General features: G+C 49.0%; 1 protein-coding gene across 3 annotated transcripts in view; it reads left to right on the top strand.

Moving 5' to 3' along the window:
* The window catches only part of MDGA1 (MAM domain containing glycosylphosphatidylinositol anchor 1), a 137,330-nt gene that overhangs the window by 101,222 nt on the left and 18,280 nt on the right, over window positions 1–17,828 (top strand). For 2 of the 3 annotated variants that reach the window (XM_032184006.1, XM_032184008.1), the window contains 4 exons: window positions 4,435–4,612; window positions 5,701–5,724; window positions 12,638–12,790; window positions 13,953–14,087. In XM_032184006.1, the coding sequence (XP_032039897.1) occupies window positions 4,435–4,612; window positions 5,701–5,724; window positions 12,638–12,790; window positions 13,953–14,087 (490 nt within the window). The remainder of the gene's footprint in view (window positions 1–4,434; window positions 4,613–5,700; window positions 5,725–12,637; window positions 12,791–13,952; window positions 14,088–17,828) is intronic. The other variant, XM_032184007.1, reaches the window with a different exon arrangement.

Raw genomic sequence — 17,828 nt, 5'->3', positions numbered from 1 at the left:
TGCTTTGCATTGCAGAGTCCTGCATTCATCTCAGGAGTTGCCACCAGCACCATAAAAAAGCTCAATCCCTTCCAGTCCCAAGGCAGAGTGTCTGGGAGCATCTTCCCTGGCTGTCACCAGCTGAAGACCACAAGTGCTGCTAGTGTCATCGTGTTAAAACCAGTGCTGTGATTGTTCCTGGTGAGGTGCTGTGGAAATGCACAGGGAGTGAAATGAGAGCTGGTGTGAGACTGCTGGGTCACCCCAGCCCACTTTTGTGTCCATCTCCTCTGTCTTCAGCACACATAGCTGGGGATGGGAGCCAGGAGTTTCCCCAGCTCCCCATGCCTGCAGTTAGCTGGGGGTGAGAGCACCAGTGGGCAGGTGGCCACCCTTTCTGGTTGGTGCTGAATGAAGGAGCAGCCAGGGGAACTGGAAGGAGGCAGAGGAAAGAAGGGAGAGAGGGTGAGAGCGTGGAGAAAGGATTTTGAGAGAGGGTGCTGGAGGGCAGAGCTCATGTGCTGAGCAGGGTTGTTGAAAAACGGGGGCAAATAAGGAGAGATCAGCAGGAGTGGAGTGCTGGGAAGCAGGGTGCCCGCCAAGCGGCTCCTTTGCTCTGATCTGCTTGCTGGAGAATCTGCACGATTTTAGTGTACATTTTTCTAGCTGGTGTTTGCAACGATTCCCCGGAGCCTAATGCTGAAACAGGTTTCCTTTCTGATTTCAGTTTCTCCCCTAAACAAGCGTGCAGCTGCTTAGAGTGCAGCAGGCTGTGGGGGCATGTGCATGGCTGCTCAGGTCGCACCGAGTCCCAGCACACGTGGGTGATCCTGCTCTTGTGAATCCGTGGTGTGGCTTGCTGGGCAGCAGTACAACATTAACTATTGATGGATGTGTTTGCTAATATGCCTAGGCTTTATTATATCTGCTAGCTGTTATGTACCTGGCTTAAATGTCATTCAGTCTGAAAAGGACATTCTTTGTTCCTTTAACAAACAGAAAGCCTAGGCATGGTGGTGTCGTACTTTGGACCTTTCTGCTGAGACGGTGTCCCAGCTGGGAACACAATGTGGTGGCAGAGGTAGTGTGGCACCTCGCTTTTCTCTCTGAGGCTCTTGCTGTGTGTTCCTCGACCATGAGCTGGCTCAGTAGGCCAAGCCCTCTCTGTGGATGACAAACCAGTTCACAGGATAAGTCGGGGACTGGGTAGACAAGGACTGCCGACAAGGTGTGATGGTGAGGAATGAGAACAGGCAGACCTAGTCTGCAGTTCTGGGAGGCTTGAGGGCTAAATGCACATGTGAGTGTTTGTGCGTGCTCTCCCTTGGTTGCCAATATTGCTTACAAGTGACAAGGAAAGGGACAGCTTGCATACTGTTTGTGTTGAATACATATGCCCCACCTGGGGCTGATTTTGTCTTTTGTAAGGTGTTTCTAGCAAACCTGTGCTTCAAGAGCATTCCCACCTCTGCATCCTGTGTGATATTTGCAGCCAGCTGGTGGAAACAGTGTGGGTTTGTTTGTTTTTTCTCTTCCCATCCCCTCCCTCTCATTATTTGAAATGGAAGGAGGTGAAGGCAGAAATGAGGCTGTGCGTTGCGCTGTGCTCTTGTTCTGGCCCTGCTGGCAGCATCCTGAGCCTGGTGATGAATGAGCTTGGTGTGTGAGATCCTCCACAGAGGCTTCAGCATCTCTAATAAGGTGGCCAGCGTTTCACCATCCTCTGTGCCTGCCTCTGCTTTATTAACTGCACCAGAGCAGTATTAAGTTGGAGCACTGGGCCAGCGTGACCAGAAGGAGGAAAGAGGCTGCAGAGGGGATGGAGGGAAGAAGATACCAGGGCAGCATGGTAGAAGAGCAGCACTGGGAGATGGGAGGAGAGGATTGAAAACGGGTTCCAGCTGGGCTGATGCATGCAGCTCTGCAAAGACCTGCTGCTGGCAGTCAGGGAGGCAAAGGGTGTTTGGGGAGGGGGAGGCAGAGCCAGTCTTTGACCCTAATGTTGCTCTCTACTGGGCCTGTACTAGTCACTGCAAGCCCACACCAGCTCTGCACACACAGGGCGAGTGGCTGGCTGGAGCTTTGTTCTCTCCTGCACTGATTTCATGTCTTTTAAACCATGCTGAGCTCCAGCCTGTTCCCTCTCTCTGCCTTCACAAAACTTTTTTCCTATGCTCCTGGAGGAGGTATGTCCAGTACACCAGCTGTGCCTTGCCCGTTGCCTGGAGATAGGTCTCACCTGGGAGCAGGACAGTTGTGACCCAGGGAGACATAGGTGCAGTTTTTCTTTTCTGATTTACAGCCAAACCTATGTGGCAGACAGGTATTTATTTGATTAAACCCATGTGCCCCTGCAGATAGACTTGACTGGGGAACCTAGAGCTTTGCAGTCCAGACTGGAGGCTGATTTCTCAGTGTCCTGGATTAGGTGATGTGGGAGAGTATGTGATTTTACTTTGCTCCCAGAGGCTTCAGATACCTAAATTCCACATAACTCCCAGCTGAGGTGGAATTTGCACTGTCTGAACCTCACCCTCAGGCTTCTCTTCGATTCTCCATTTTGTTTCTCTTCTAAAGGTTATGTCTAGACGAGGGAAATGGCTCCTGACCCCCTCCTATTTGCTGGCTGCCTTCCCAGCGCCCAGGCCTCGAGGCAGTCTGCAAGGAGGAGCTGCTGCCAGCCCCCTGGTCCTGCTCTGCTCCCCCAAAGCCCCATGTCAGGGCTCCATACCATACCGCTCCAGACCCCTACTTCTGGCTTGTGCCCTCTCTTCTTCTCCCAGGTAATTGGGGATCTGGTGCTACCGATCCCAGATGAGATCGGAGCTGCCGAGAGCCAGCTCCACTCTCGCTTGGCAGAGCAGCAGTGCTGCGGGCTGGCAGATGGAAGGGCTGGGCGGTAGGCATGCCAGTTGGATCAGCACCCAGCCTGCGTGCGTGCAGATGGGGCGTTGTTGATGCGAATGGATCCTGACAGTATCCCGGTGCCAAGGTCTTGCTTGGTTCCCTGAGGCGCTGCCCTGCTCCTGCCCACTGGGACTGATCCCAGGGAGGGATGGTGATGGAGGAAGGCACCGGAGCAGTTCCCAGTTCTCTGGCCCTTTTTCCAGGGGAGGAGAGTGCCAAAAGCAGTTCCTCAAGCAATTTGCACCCTGATCTGTTCAAGGCGGATACAAAGCTGCTGTTCACTGTAAGAACCACAGGCAACCACAGGGGACCCTGCAGTACCATGGCAGGATCTGTTCCAGCCCTGCCCTTCGCTTGGGAGCTCCATCCATCCAGTGAGTACATCAGCTCAAGTGAGGTGGTGGGTCCTGACCATGATGGAAAAGAACGGGGCTCTGGCACTGTGAGCGCTTCAGAGGCAGTCATTGCTTCTCATTTTGAACTCAGCGTCACCTATGGTAGGACTGGAGGCAAGCAGAGGAGGGATTGCACGTGCTTGCTGTTCCCAGGTGCTCTGCCTGTATCCCTCCCCTGCCCTGCCTTGCTGATGGCCTCCACCCCTGCCATGCCCTCGCTCCATAGTCTTGCCTCACACTCCTAACTGATGGATTTGCTGTAAACCTTCCTCCCTGCAACCCTGCTTCTGTCCCATAACTGCAGACTTATTGATGATCCCTGGGCCCAGCTATCAGAAGAAATGCCTTTGCAATTAAACCTGTCAGCCTAGAGGATACATCAGTGGAAGGGTGAGTGACTGGGAAGTGAACATAGGGCCATGGAAAGCCCTACCAGAGGTCTTATTACCAGGACCAGTTCCTCAACAACACAGCAGAATCAAAGCTTGCCACAGGGATCTAGGCACTGCACAACAGCAGGCAGGGAACTGTATCTTTACAATGCAATCTTTGTTCTTGTCCTTCCCCCACCAAGCAAGCATGACTGTAGCAGGGAAGTGTTGCTGACACATAATTCATCATTTTCAGTCGTGGTGATTTTGACAAGGATATTTTTCCCATAGTTTTCTTGAAACATCCTTGCTGCCTTAGCACACCAAACACTGTTCAGCTAGTAAGGTTCAGCTAGCATGGCTCGTCTCCTTCCTCGATGGGCTTTGGAGAAAGAGGGAGCCTGTTCATGACTGCAGAGGATCACTGATTTGAACTAGGCACCTTGCTCTGGTCTGCAGAGGCAGCGTTGGTTAGGATTTAGAGGTAGATCCTATGAAAGGGTGGTGGGGATACATGGCAGAAGGCAGCTCCCAGCGAGGCACCACATGAAATGCCACGGGGCCCAGGCAGCAAATGAATGAATGCTGCAGCAGTGACTTGGGTATCTTGGCAAAATGCCATGTTGCAACGAGTGCAAGACCTTGGTGCACTGATGCAGGTGAGTTGGGTTCGTACTTGCCTGAATATGAAAGGAAGGAGCAAGGTGTTGGATGGTGAATAGAACCTCTCAGGTTTTTAATTTCAGGATCGCCGTGACACTGTGTGTTCTCTTTCAATGCAGCTGGCTCAGAGAAGCACCATCCAAACCTTCATTCCTGTGCAGAAGATGGAGAAGGGCCTGCTGCTGGAGCACATCTTGCCCAACCTGAAAGTGCCTCAGAGCTACGAAGTTCGCCTGACGCCCATCACCAGCTTTGGGGCTGGGGACATGGCTGCCCGCATCATCCGGTACATGGAACGTAGGTGTCTCCTCCTCGGCCCTGGCTACGAGATCAGGCCCGAGCCTCTGGCAGTGGGTCAGGCCTAGGGACATGGGCATGTGTACACATTGTCTCCTGTGACCCTCAGGTGGATCTGTGTGCAGGATAAAGGTTTGATGGCATGGTGCAGCCACACTAGGCCACGTTTTGGCTGCTGCCATCAATGCAGAGAACCAGATAGAGACCTCTGAGGATCAATCTCTACTTATTCTTTGCTCAGCGACTCCGACAAATGCTCTGCACTCTGTGGGCAGGAGAGCACCAAAACCCCAATCCCCAGTCAGGCCATCCTGCAGTCTCCTGTATCTCAGTGGTGTATTTTAGAGGATAGCCAGTGGACGCTACATATTAGCCACATGCCAGTAAAAGCAAGAGGATTTCAAGAGGCTTCTTTCTTTCCAGATCTGAAAGAATTAAGGTCCTTTCCTAACTAGCAACTAGTAATCCTGTAGCTCTGTCCAACACCCTGAATCCCAGATCATCACGTTGATAGACATTGACCATGCTTTTTTCTCCATTATCCCAACAGCTCCCAGCTCACCGCATTCTCACAACCTTGTGATGTCTTGATTCCCCTCAGGAGTCTGGACCTGTATTTTAGCAGAAAGTATAGAGCCCCTTCCTGCTATGGTTGCCTGATTTCACAGAACTCTCTTGTCCTGGGGAGTCACACCACATCAAGTATCTCTAAGATACTTGTTTCAGACTTCCACAGTGTCTCAAACTACTTTGATGTCCCTCACAGATACCAAGCTTTAGCTGCCAGTGGGTGCTCCAGAAAGAAACTGCTTGGATACCAGAACAGTTCCCCTGTGCAGTCCCATGTTCACCACTTAGGTGGGATTTTCTTCTTCAGATTTGTTGCTGCTTGGATCAGTGAGCCAGCAGCTTGTTCCATCGCCAAGGCAGACACCAAGCACTGCTGTTTTGCAGGGGTGCTGTTAGGAGATTTGTACATCTATGACCTTTCTTGATGTGCTTGTTTTATTTTCAGGCTTTGATTGTAATTTGTGATTTGAGGGAGTACAAGCTGTTGTGACTTGCTGTTTTTCCATTTTCTTTTCCAGCAATCAGCTATCCCAACCCAACAGGTAAGCAACAAGACCTTTGTATTTATGTTCTGAATGTAATGCATGTTAGTCAAGTGCTCCAGCAGATCAGGCAAGCTGGAAAACAGCACTGACTTTGCAAAAATATTTTTCCCAAAAAAAAAAAAACAGCATGAAATTTCATACAGTAATAATGCTTCCAATAAGTAATGGCTTTTTTTTTTTTTTTTTTTTTTTTTTTTTCACCTTGAGTTATTGCAAAGGCATATGCCAGAGACATACTTCCCATTTACACCTGGTATCTCTGTAACTGGGTAGGCTGTGAATTGGAACCCACCTTCCCCCTAATATTAGCAACCTGCATCCAGTAAGCAGATTATTCTACATCCTCCAAAATGTCTGTATTTAATGTCTGTAACCCCTATGTTCTTCTTGATTGGAAAGGGTACTGCTTGACACCTCTGCAGGCTGCTATGGAGCAGTCTCCAGCTCAGATATGGTTCCTCTTGCAAACTCTTTGAGCCCGGTTCCTATCTTCTTCCCCTCCAGTGTCATCTCTGTTTACTTGCTCATTTACCTTCCAGTCATTCCTGCCAAGGCAGCCTGACATTTAGATGCAGGCGCATCCTTAGTGAGCACCAAGAGCTCCCATTGATTTTGAGAGCAAAATACACAACATCTCCGAATGGTGGTCTTTAACAAGAACACGATGGTTTCCATTGAGCATAAAAGAGGATTTCTAGCATGCTGTAAGTAGTGGTGGAGTAATCTCTAGGGGATGAAACAAAGTTCCTGTGCTTTGATTGCTGGATATCAGCCCAGGCAAAACTCTGGGGCAGAGATGGGCAGATTCCTTGCTGGTGGTCCACAGAGCTCATTCCATGTAAATGTTTTTTGTTGTTGTTGTTGTTGTTGTTTTTCCCATTTCCAGCTGCTGAGTAAAAATTAAAAGAAGCTGAAACAGCATTCAGTAATCTTAGGTAGCAGGCTGTGTATAGGCAGGCAAATGTTATGCTGCACTGCAGAATACCAGTGGGTAGGAGGAGGTGGGACTGGACAGTAATTACAAGGAAATTGGGAGCAGGATTATCTTGTTAAGGCAGCCATGAGGCATTTGTTCACTCTCTGAGGATGATTTGATGCATCATACCTTACCTGAGAGCAGGAGCTTCTCACAGAGGCAGATGGAATTTGTAGCTGTAGTCCCTGGTTCCCTTTTCTTTGCTTTTCTCCACTTTCTGATCCTCCTCTAACGTTCTCCAGAGGGAACTCACTTGGAAACTCTGAACGTATTGCCAGGGACCCACTCCAGAATGTGTCCTTTGGCACTTGCTGGAGTAGGTGAGCATCCTGGCTCACTGGACGAAGTGTCAAAATCTGGCCTTTTGCCACTTGCTTTTACACTGCATGTATCACTGGTAATGCCAGGGCAACTTCGGTCTAATTGTGTCAATCTCCTTGGGGTCTTTGTAAACTGAGCCTTCAGACTGCTCATCTGGGATTGCTTTGGCAGCTTGACTGAGACAAGAATGTTACGTGAAATTTGTGTATGGCAGAGGAGTACTCATCTACGCTTCTGTTTTCATGCAGTAAACCCAGCACTTAAGGTTTTTCCTCGATATGTTATCCAGCCTGTGCTGAACATTAGGACTGCTGGGCCAGTCATTAGGGTCTTGCCTCTGAGTTCACACCTTGAGATTGACTGCCTTAAAACTGCAGCCAGCACACTTGCTTTTAGAGATGCCCCTTCCTTTCAGACCTGCTACCATTGCAAATATGAGTTCAAAGCCTCTTAGCTCTGTCTCTGGGCCACAGCCCAGTTGCCAGCCTCTCAGCTCAGCATCATGGAAAGCCTTGCTACTGCCACTTTTTCCCCCTACTTCCCTTCCTACCACCAGCCCCAGGGGAAGGCGTTGGGAGGGGATTGCAAAGGTATCCTCACACTAGGCTTCCCAGCCAAATTCTGGGAGCAAACATTGAGAGCTCTCAAGTGAAAGGCAAAGATTGGATGATTAATGCCTCTGGCAGCCTGATCCAAGGGCATGCACAATGGTGATTAATTTACAAACTCTAAGAGTCACTTAATACAATTATTTCTTCATGCATTTTCTCTCCCAGCCTAATAAGATGTTAATGGCACTGGGGCAGGCATGCATGTGCCATGGTTACGGAGCCAGGTGCTAGGGTTATAAAGCAGAAGCAATCTAAAAGCAGAGGGAGTGAACAAAAGACATTGAAAATTTCACTTACTTAAAGGTTAGCAGTAAGACTGAATAACTCTTAAAAAACAGTTCATCTGGTTCTAGAAACCAGAATTTATCTTAAAAAAAAAAAAAAAAAAAAAAAAAAAAAAAACACTCTATTAGAGTTATCATATTTCTAAGGCTTTGTCTTTAATATCTCTTTAATATCTTTAATGTCATGTCTAAATTCCAGTGCTGGAGAATCTGTTCTGTTCTTCTTGCTTTGACCCTGCAATTTCATTTGGATATAGCCTTCACGTTCTAACCCAAACACTGCAGTGCCACCAGTTCCTTGTATCACAATGGCAAATGGGATTGTACAGGCCATATTATCCCAGCGTGGTAGATGGGGATATTAAAGCACATAGTGTTCTAGTGTGACCCAAACAGTATTGTATTGTGAAGCTTTCTTCCATTACTGGTTATAAATGCTTTAGAAACTTATCAAGGAAAATTTTGTTACATGCTGCTTCTTAAATCCCAGAGTACTTTGAGGTCACAATCCAGTTTGCATTGTCTTCATATTCTAGTTGAGAAAGTGATCTCCAGTGACAGGCTGTGGGTCACACTGTGGGTCTGTAACAGAGCTGAGGCTCGGATCATGGTCCCTTGTGCTCTAAGCCAGTTTCAGCCGTCAGAGCACAGCTAAATGATGAAAGCAATTTTATTCGAATGAGCTTCCATCTGCTATTCACCCATAGTTTGCAGCTAGGATCATATTATTATTTTTTGTATGCATTCATCTGGCAGTCAGAATTTCAGGGCCAGGAATGGCTTCTCCCTAAGGACTTGAAATGAAAACCTCCATTATGTTTCTCAAGAAGGTAAAGCAACGAGAAATGCTAATAGCCACGGCTGAGGGTCTCTCCCTTGGGGATGCAGGGAGGTGCCTGTAACCAGGAGCAAACATCTCTGCACTTTGAGCTGCTGCCACTGCAAAGCCTGCCAAGGAAATCTGTTTGGTGAAGACAGCACTAACTCCAGCCTTTGAGGAACCAGCTCCCTTGCTACTTCCACCTCGCCTCTAACAATCCAGAGAACAACTTCTGTGTTCAATATTTAAAGCCCCTGATTAATTTTTAAACAGGAAGGTTCCTTTGCTCCACAGTGCTGAGCCAGGATCCCTGGCAGATGGTGTGAGCCTGAAAGAAGATTTGCTTCACACAGACAAGGTCAGCAGTTAGATCACTGCTGTGGCCTCTGAGACACAGTGGGTCATTGAAAGGTTTGCTTTTCAGATGGATCTGCCAGTTTTCTCCCAGTCAGCATTGCTGATAACCATCCAGAGGTGACATACTGGTGGTGTCCCAAACCACACTGAACATATCCAAGTCATTCTGGGCATCTCCACTTCTAGCCTGGAGAAACAGCAGAGCTTCTGCCTTCCTGTGGTTTGTTTTAAACCAAAGGACCAGGAGTCAGAACACCTGGGTTCTGTTTCCAGCTTTAGAACTGCCTGCTGTGACCTTAAATGTGTCTGCCTATATTTTTGTGCATCTGTTTCCCCACGTGTAATGCAAGAGATATATAAAGAGAGGCATTGCTTCTTTGTGGAGATATTGAGAAGCCTTGTTCATAAGTTGCTGCAAAGTGCCTTGAGATCCCAAGCCAAGCAGAGGCAACATGCTGTAGTTAAACTCCCCCACAGCAGAAGGTGTTGCAAGTAAGCCTGATCCTGCTGTGGTGCCCAGGGTCCTCCTCCCCTTTGTGATCTCTGCTGGAAGCATTGCCTTTTGGAAATTGCTGCATCTGAGCGAGAGGAGAGGATGGAGTCACGGCCCTGTTTTGGCATTCAAGGAGCTAGGGGTCCGTAGCACACTATGCCTTGTCCTGTGGCAGGTGTCCCACATGCAGCAGTAAGTGCAGCCTCTTCCTACTATCTGCAAGCTTTCAAGTCCTCTTCCCATGGGTGTGTGGGACTTCTTATACAGCAGGCCATCATCTGGCATTTGTAAGCCAAGAACACTGTCCTTTTGTCTTGCAGAGATCTGTTTTTTTCTCTCTCCCCAAGCTGAGTCTTTTGACCACCTTCTCTCACATCTCCACCTGAACTTGGGCTTCCTCCCTAGCCTCCTTCTCCTTTGGTTTCTGTGGTTTTTTCTTTGTGGGTTTGCTCCCTCTCAGTCAGTTGCCTCTGTGTTACATATTTCAGCTCTGATTTCTATCTGATATTCCCTATAAAGTGAATTTTGTGCTGGGGAAAGATGTTACCTTCCTCCTCTGAAGGTCCACAAGCACGACAGGGTCAGAGGTGCAAACCCTCCCTGTCCCACAACCTTTGATTGCGAAAGGACAGTCAAGGTAGATTCTGCTGTGTCGAGCAATGCCATTGTAAGAGAAAACTCTTGTCTTCTGACTGCAGCCAGCATCCTATAAGCTAGAGCCATGCAAATGTTGGTTTTCAGTCTGAGAGAGACAAGCCAGGGGTGCTAGACTACGCCAGCAACATCAGAAAGCTTGTGGGCTCCAGCGCCTCCTCTGAGGTTCCTGCTACAGCCATGGGTGCCCTCCTCTCAGCCACGAGGGCCAGGGAAGGACCCTTAGAAGCTGTTTTCTCACCCTTTTCCCCCTCCTTCTCCTTGTGCTAGGGATGATAGAGCCCCTCTGGCCTGTTTTATTGCTGGGCTTCAGCCCCTGCAGGCATCTGCCCCATCCGATCCTGCCTGTAGCTCCAGCCGCCACGTGGCCTCCGGCGCCCGGCACTGCACTGTGGAGCAGCGGCTAATTTGGATTAGGATGCTAATTAGAAATGAGCAGATTGAACGGAAAGCACTTAGCCAGGGTTAATCAGCAGTTAAGTGGACAGCCCAGCCAAGCTCCCTATGGCTGTGCTCAGCTCGCAGGAGCGGTGTTTCCTGCTGAGCTAGAAGAAAAACCAGCTGCCCCGATCCATGAACCGAGCCCTTGGTTTGCAGCAGTGTCCAACCACTTCATGGGCCATGGGAGGACACTGCCTCCTCTTTTCTGACTGCTTTGGTGGGGGAGCTAGGCAAGAAGGACAGAGCATAGAGCCCCTGGGTTCCTGCCACAGGGGCGTGCAAGTTTTTGATGTCTGTGCGGCAGACAGTTGTTTTCTTTCACAAATCAGAGGAGCTTTAGCTGTGAGGTAGGAGCTGGGAGGTGTAGCATCTCAGAGTCAAGGTGCTGTTCATTTCATGGCTGGTCTCTTCTCTCTGGTACAAGAAGGCAGTTTTGGGGGTGTATGGTAGGTATGAGAAGCTCCACCAACACAACATACCATGTCTCAAGCTTTTCACCCTGGTCTTGGAGGAAACTTCCCTTCCCCATCCCATCATTGGCACCCAGCACATAGGTTGCTGACCCTGCTCTGTCCTACACGTCCTGCTAGAGCCACCCATGCTCAGACAGAAAGCCTGAGGTGTCCTGCTCAGGAACCAGAGCAAACAACACCTGAGGATGGAGGAATGCAGGAGCCCAGGCAGGTATTCAGGCTTCTCTTCATCTGGCCATGACAGCAGGAACAGGGTGAGGGTAAACCCCAAAGAGTTGAATCACGCATCATCATGCCATGGATGAGGTTTCTAACAAATCTGAAGTCCTCAGAAAGAACGTTTTTCATTTCTGCGTGTTCTTTCATGGATTTTAGTTACCTTATCTTCCAGTTTCATAGCACAAACTCTTGGCTCTAACATAAAGGCAGAAGATAGAGATCTGTGCTTGCTGTGTCTGCACCACTTACAAGCTCTGAGATCCCACTCTCAGCTCATTCCCCAGTTCTGATTTCTGCCCATGGATCTTTCAAAAACACAGAACAATTTTCATAACCGAACTTGGACTTATTTTCTTTCTTTTCTGCCTGTTTTCCCTATCCTTCTCCAACCATATTAGCAGTGCAAGGCTTGTCCTTTGCCTTTGGTTTTGTGGCTCAGGAAGTACCTTTTCACCACAAAGGGCAGACAAAAGACCATCTTCAGTCTGGTCAAGCCCAATTCACACTGTTCTTTTTAAGTCTATATTGGGTCATGCCTATGTCCCAGGTTTTTCACCTGCCTTATAATATTGCCATAAGGTGTGACCGTCTTGTGGTAGCAGTAGAAGGAAGCCCTTTTGCATGGGTGTTTGATCCTACATAAAAACCCTTTGCCTGCATAGCTTACTTTGTTAGGTGAACCAGCATAAGGTGCAATAGCAAATGTGTCTCTTAGCTGGTATAAATTGAATGTGCTGTAGCTAAATGACACATTTGTAGCGCTGAGCTGACCTCTTCTCCACAGCTGATTTTTTCATGTGTGCCATAGTTTAGTTTAATACATAGACCAAAGTGGGGGTCATCGTCTCGCACTTTCTCCTCTCTCCTGGGGAAATTATTCTACCATCAAGTTGTTCTGGTTTAAAAGCCCTTGTGGCCTGTTTGCCTTCTGTGCTCCTCTTTACATTTTTGCCCTCCTCTACGTCTGCTCCCTGAGACCTCCCAGCAGAACCTCTCTTTCTCTTTAGTCCTCTTAGCCTTACTCTATTTTGCCAGATCATTGCATCCATCAGCCTGGATTAACCCTTCCATAATCACACTAATCACAGAAATTTTCCTTTCCAGCCTCCTCCTGGGGCCGGGGGCTGCCCATCTGTCCTCTGCTCCACACAGAGCCACAGCGGTGCTGCAGCAGCAGCGTGTGCCCTCCTCAAGCAGCCAGGCAGCCTCGGCGAGGAGGTTTGAGAAGCTGCAGCTGACCATCTCCTGTCCTTCCCTGCAGATAACACCTGCCGCTTCGAGGACGAGAAGATCTGTGGCTTCGTGCAGGACAAGATGGACAACTTCGACTGGACGCGGCAGAACGCCCTGACCCAGAACCCCAAGCGCACCGTCAACACAGGGCCCCCCACGGACATCAGCGGTACGCCGGAGGGTAGGCACACTTCTGGGTTTCTTCTGGCTCGGCCCTGGAGGTGAGGCACACGCCACTGCTCGTCGGGAGTCCTGAGGCTCTGGGAGCCAGCGGAGCGCTGATCTGCTTTCCGCACACACGCTTCTCCTCCACACAGGGTGCAGGGAGCAGGCGGTTAATTTGCATGTTACTGATTGGCACTAAACACACAATTAAAACGCCCACGACTTTGTTTAAGGGAATAGTGTGAGCATTAGTTCTTGTTACCAGCTAATTGCCTACTGCCTAATGTCCTTGTCCCGTCTGATGCTTGTTTTGAAGTCAAAAAAGGATAAACAACTAGGAGAACGTTTCTAACACCTAGAAATCACCCTGCTGGTTTTAGACAGCTGTTTCCTCAAAGAAGGCTTCAGTGGGGCAACCAGATCTCCTCGGTATTAAACAGCAGCACGGGGAATGAGGCTGGGGGAGGTGACACTCACCAGGTGCCTCACCCCTGGCTGGAGGAGAATGGTGTTACGTACTGCTCACACGAGCTGCGCATGGGGTACACACTCCAGATTTAGCTGAGTATTACTTTTCCCTTTCTGTAATAAGGAAAGTACATTTGTATGCAAGCACAACTCTCTGAACTCAGAAAAAAAAAATAATAAAAGGGAAACATCCAGTGGCCAGCTAAGAAAATGGCTTTTCCTGTTAGCGTTCAGTATGCCAGCCTGATCCAGCATTGAAAATGATGCCAACAAATCAAGTAGCTAATCTATTCCGCCCTGGGTTGTTAGCAACTACTTTGGTATTGTTCTCTTTAGATAACAATGTTGTTTAGGCCAAATGTATTGAATGCTCTCTCCTTCTGCTTGAGGCCGAGAAATTAGACTGGGTTGGTTTCACTATCCCCTTTCTGCTTTCCTTCTTGCCAGCCAGCTCTGGGGCTCCTTGTGCTGCAGGAGCAGGGTTCATTTTGCCCCCAGACAGAGGTGTGCATGCATGTTCGGGGACTCATCAGCTGCATGCATTAACATGGGTTCTGCCAATCCCATCAGGGAGAACACCTGCAGATATTCTAGGAATATTGCTGGCTGGGATCACAACTGAATGGTCCCAGCCTCCAGCATCCCCCCACTTGCAGGGCAGGAGATGCCGTGTGTGCTGCCTTTCCCCACCTTTCCCTCTCCTTGTATAGGTTATTACATGTTCATCGAGGCATCTCGGCCCCGGGTGACAGGAGACAAAGCCCGGCTGATCAGCCCTCTCTACAACATTACGGCCAAGTACTACTGTGTCTCCTTCTACTACCACATGTACGGCAAGCACATCGGTGAGTACCGTCTGGGGACGGGTAGCCCCAGCCTGGATCAGGGTGTCAGGGAAGACCTCCAGCCTCAGCTCCACCAGCCACGACTGCAGCCAGTGATTTGGGTGGGTGGGAGTCTCGCTCCAGTGCTCAAAGCAGCGGGATGGTCTTCAGATGGTTATCCCTTACCCACAGCTTAGCAGTGCTAGGATTGTGTGGCTGCTGCAGCCTGTCCTCGGGACGGTTTCCTGAAGTCAGCCATCACGCCTTCCCCTCTGGTTCATGCCTTCTCTGGCACAGGCCCCCCCCTACCCTCCACAAAAAAAAAGAGCATTGCAGCTGCTTTCATGTGCTTCTCCCTCACACGGCCACAGCCACCTTGCTCTAGACAGTGGGGTGTCAGAGAGGAGATGAAGGTGGAGGCACTCTATGGGACTGGAGGGCTCTGTGGTGGCCACAGCTATTTTGGAATGGTCAGGATGTGCATGCCAGGGCAAAGCTGTGCCCAGGGGCTCCCTGCTCTGCCTGGCTCCTTCCTCTCCAACCGTAAGCCTACAAGCGCAGCGAGCGCCACAGAAGTGCCTGGCACACTAATGAGTTTCCATATCCAGTCAAGGAGCAATTGCTAATTCGTCACCTCTTGATTATAATTTCATTAATTTGAATAATAGATGCACTCTTCCCACAGCACGCTGGGTTATTAATCACCTGCTGGACTGGAGCCTGACTGAAAAATCAGGGCCCAGGCAGGAATGTGTCCGCCCTTCAATAAACGGGGTTAATTAACAGCTCTCTGCCTCAGCACCGTGGATGGCATTGGGAGGGAGCACACTCCCGAGTCCGGCCATCACGTCCCTGTGCATGTGTGGCTGAGCAGAGAGTTTAAGCTGTAAAATCTTCTTGTCTCAGTGGGGGCTAGGCTGAAACCCTGACCCCGAGGGTGCCAGCGGTAAGGGATGGATTGCGGTTCACTGAGCAGGTCTCCATCTCTGTCTTTGCTAAGAGGACCCGTGTTTGCTTTCTGCAGTCAGAGGTGTTTTCTGCCAGGTCAGAGGTGTTTCCACATACCTGTATTTCTCCTGCAGATGGGCTGCTCTGTGCTGCCTTCATGCTGGCAGGTTACTCAGGCTGTTGGTACAGGTTGACAGCAGGTTTTCCTGGGCTTGCTTAGCTGACAGAGTCCAGCTGCTAACGCTGGCTGGCAAATTCCCTTTTCTCTACCATTTTCCTTTGTGGTCAGTTGGCTTTGCTGCCTAATGCCCACCTGTTTTCTCCTGGCATTTTTGTAAGGGATTCAGGTTTCTGTGACTGCAATCACAGGTGGCACAGACCGATGGGGAGAAATGGGAGACTGACAAGGAAAAAAGGTGTGGAGGGAGAAGACCTCCTCTTGCTTTGTTTCCTTTAGGAATACAGCTGTATATTCTGTTTTCAAGTTCATTTCATTGTGAAAGAAAAAGCCCCTTAGCTTTGGTCTGTATTGGAAGAGAGTTTCACTTGACAGCATTCACGTGGTTTGTCCAGAGACAGTGTGGACTGGGCATGCTATGGAATCAATTCATGACTGATTTTTGGCTTTTAACATTTTAAACTCTTCACTCATTTGCTACATCCACAAATTGCCCAGAGCAAAATATACGGTTAAGCCAAAGACCTCGGGAAGCCGCCAAGTGCTATTTGTATTTCCCGGCTTCAGGTGCCTTCTACATCAATTGATTTTTCCCTTATTGTCCCTGCCTGTTTCCTATTTCCCCCTGGATGCACAAAGGGGCTGTTAAATTTGTCTGAAGTAAATAGACTGTTTTAATACTATGCGATGATTTTCCAGGGTGGGTGCTGCTGAGCTGAGAGCAAATAAATTATTTAAAAATTAGACTGATTAGATAGAGTCAGAATGAAAGAGAAAAAAATGAGGAAAAGCTCTTTTCTCTTGGGCTACAGAAGATGTGCTTTGGTCTAGGAAACCCACAATATATCCATCCATAATTTGAAATTCAGTCCTTTGTATCCACACATGAATGAACCCTCATTTGGGATGCTCTCTGTTCCAACAGTAGGTCTAATGGCTCAGTCTGCCTTTCTAATGCATGTTGGATACTCCCTGGCTTGTTTTGCTTGTGTGAAGGTTGTGAATTCCAGCTAGAAACCTTTAGCTTGTTTGGATGGTGCCAATTTTGATGCCCTTGGTGGCTGAAGTCCTCTGAGATCCCCCTGTGGAAGTGGCAGCCTGCCTGAGGGCAAAGCAAGCTTCTTCAGCTTGTTGCCACCTTCCTCTTTAGCCCCTGGCTGGAGAAGAGGAGAGTCACCCTCAGATACAGCCCCCCTTGCTAGGACTCCTACCAAATGAAGAGGCAGACCCTGGCCTCCTACCTGTATCACGTAAGTGTCGATATGAAGGTAAAGATGGGGTGGCCACAGCCCTGGGCCACGTCCATATCACTTCCCATATAGCCACCTGTCCCCAGTGCCTGCAGACCCATCCCTCACCCCTGTCACCTAGTGTCAGCCCAGCCCTACCAAGCCAGATTCCAGCCCTGCTGAGCCCACCATAGTTTATCAGATTTCTCCTGATGGCAAATTGTGCCAGCAAGATGAGATCTCTGAGTTCAAGCCTCTCGTAGCAGCTCCAGCTCCATCGTGGAGCCAACTGAAGCTCTGTCACTATGAAAGGAAGCCGTATAAAACCCCGACATTTATTTATTTTTTTAATAACCCTTTTATTACCCTTTTCCCCCTCTACAGAACTTGAAAGCTGGTTTACTCTCACAATTTGACTATAAAATATCCATAGCCATCCAGGCAAATCTTCCCTGGGAGAGTTTTCAGACACTACTCGTTTATAATAGATATGACGAAAGAGAGAAACAGAATACAAATGGAGCGTTTGTAGCCATGGTATAAAATATTCAGCGGGTAGCAGAGCAGAATGATGTTGAATATCTTGCAGCTGATGAGAGAGCAGGGTGAAGGGGAGCTCCCTGGAGGCAATTCCCATTCTTCTGGAGTTATTTGGTCATCGTTTTTCCTTCCTTTGCCCCCCTCCAGAGAGAGCATTTGCTTTGCCCTACAATCCTGCCAGCCCAAACAAGAAAATCAGGAGGAGGAGCAGGAAAGAAATACAGTTTCCATCAGACATTCAACAACAAGGGTGCCTTGCTTGTGGCAGGTGCAGATATGTCAAATGAGGAATTGCTTGCTTTGCACCCTCCTTCAGCAGAGGAAGCTAGCCACGGCAGGCAGTGACCAGTTATCAAGTGCAACTCTTTATTGAGTTACTGGCCTGGTGAGTCAGCCTTGAAGCTGGGGACAAATCCCCACAGGCTTCCACCATCGGGCTCTTCCTCCCTTCCCAGAGGCTGCCTACTAGGGGGATGCTTGCAGGGGGTACCCATGTGCAAGCAGTGAAATCAAATGTACCCAAATAGCAATTTTTAGCCTCCTTTTGATTGGTGAGCTCACTGGCAGATCCTTTCCAAACTATTTTTGCTGTGCTTTTAAAGCTCTCATGACTGCACACAGGCTTATAACATGGGGTTTCTGAAAGGGGAGAGAGCAAAGACCCCTCCTTGCCCTGGGTGTCTCCCAAGCTGGGAATGTTCATCTGCTCCCCCTAGTAAAACTGGCAGGTCCTGGGCTTTGAGAGCCAGGCCTGGTTAAACACAATGTCTGAAGATCCTGCTCTTGGTTTGTAGTTTTATAGTTCAAGCTGCTTATCTGAGCTAGCAGTGCCACAGACTTACCTTGGCAAGTCCCTCTTCCAGAAAT

The sequence above is a fragment of the Aythya fuligula genome, chromosome 3 (assembly GCF_009819795.1).
Source record: "Aythya fuligula isolate bAytFul2 chromosome 3, bAytFul2.pri, whole genome shotgun sequence".
Lineage (NCBI taxonomy): Eukaryota > Metazoa > Chordata > Aves > Anseriformes > Anatidae > Aythya > Aythya fuligula.
Note: the sequence above shows the minus strand (reverse complement) of the source record. Positions and strands in the feature narration are given on the sequence as shown.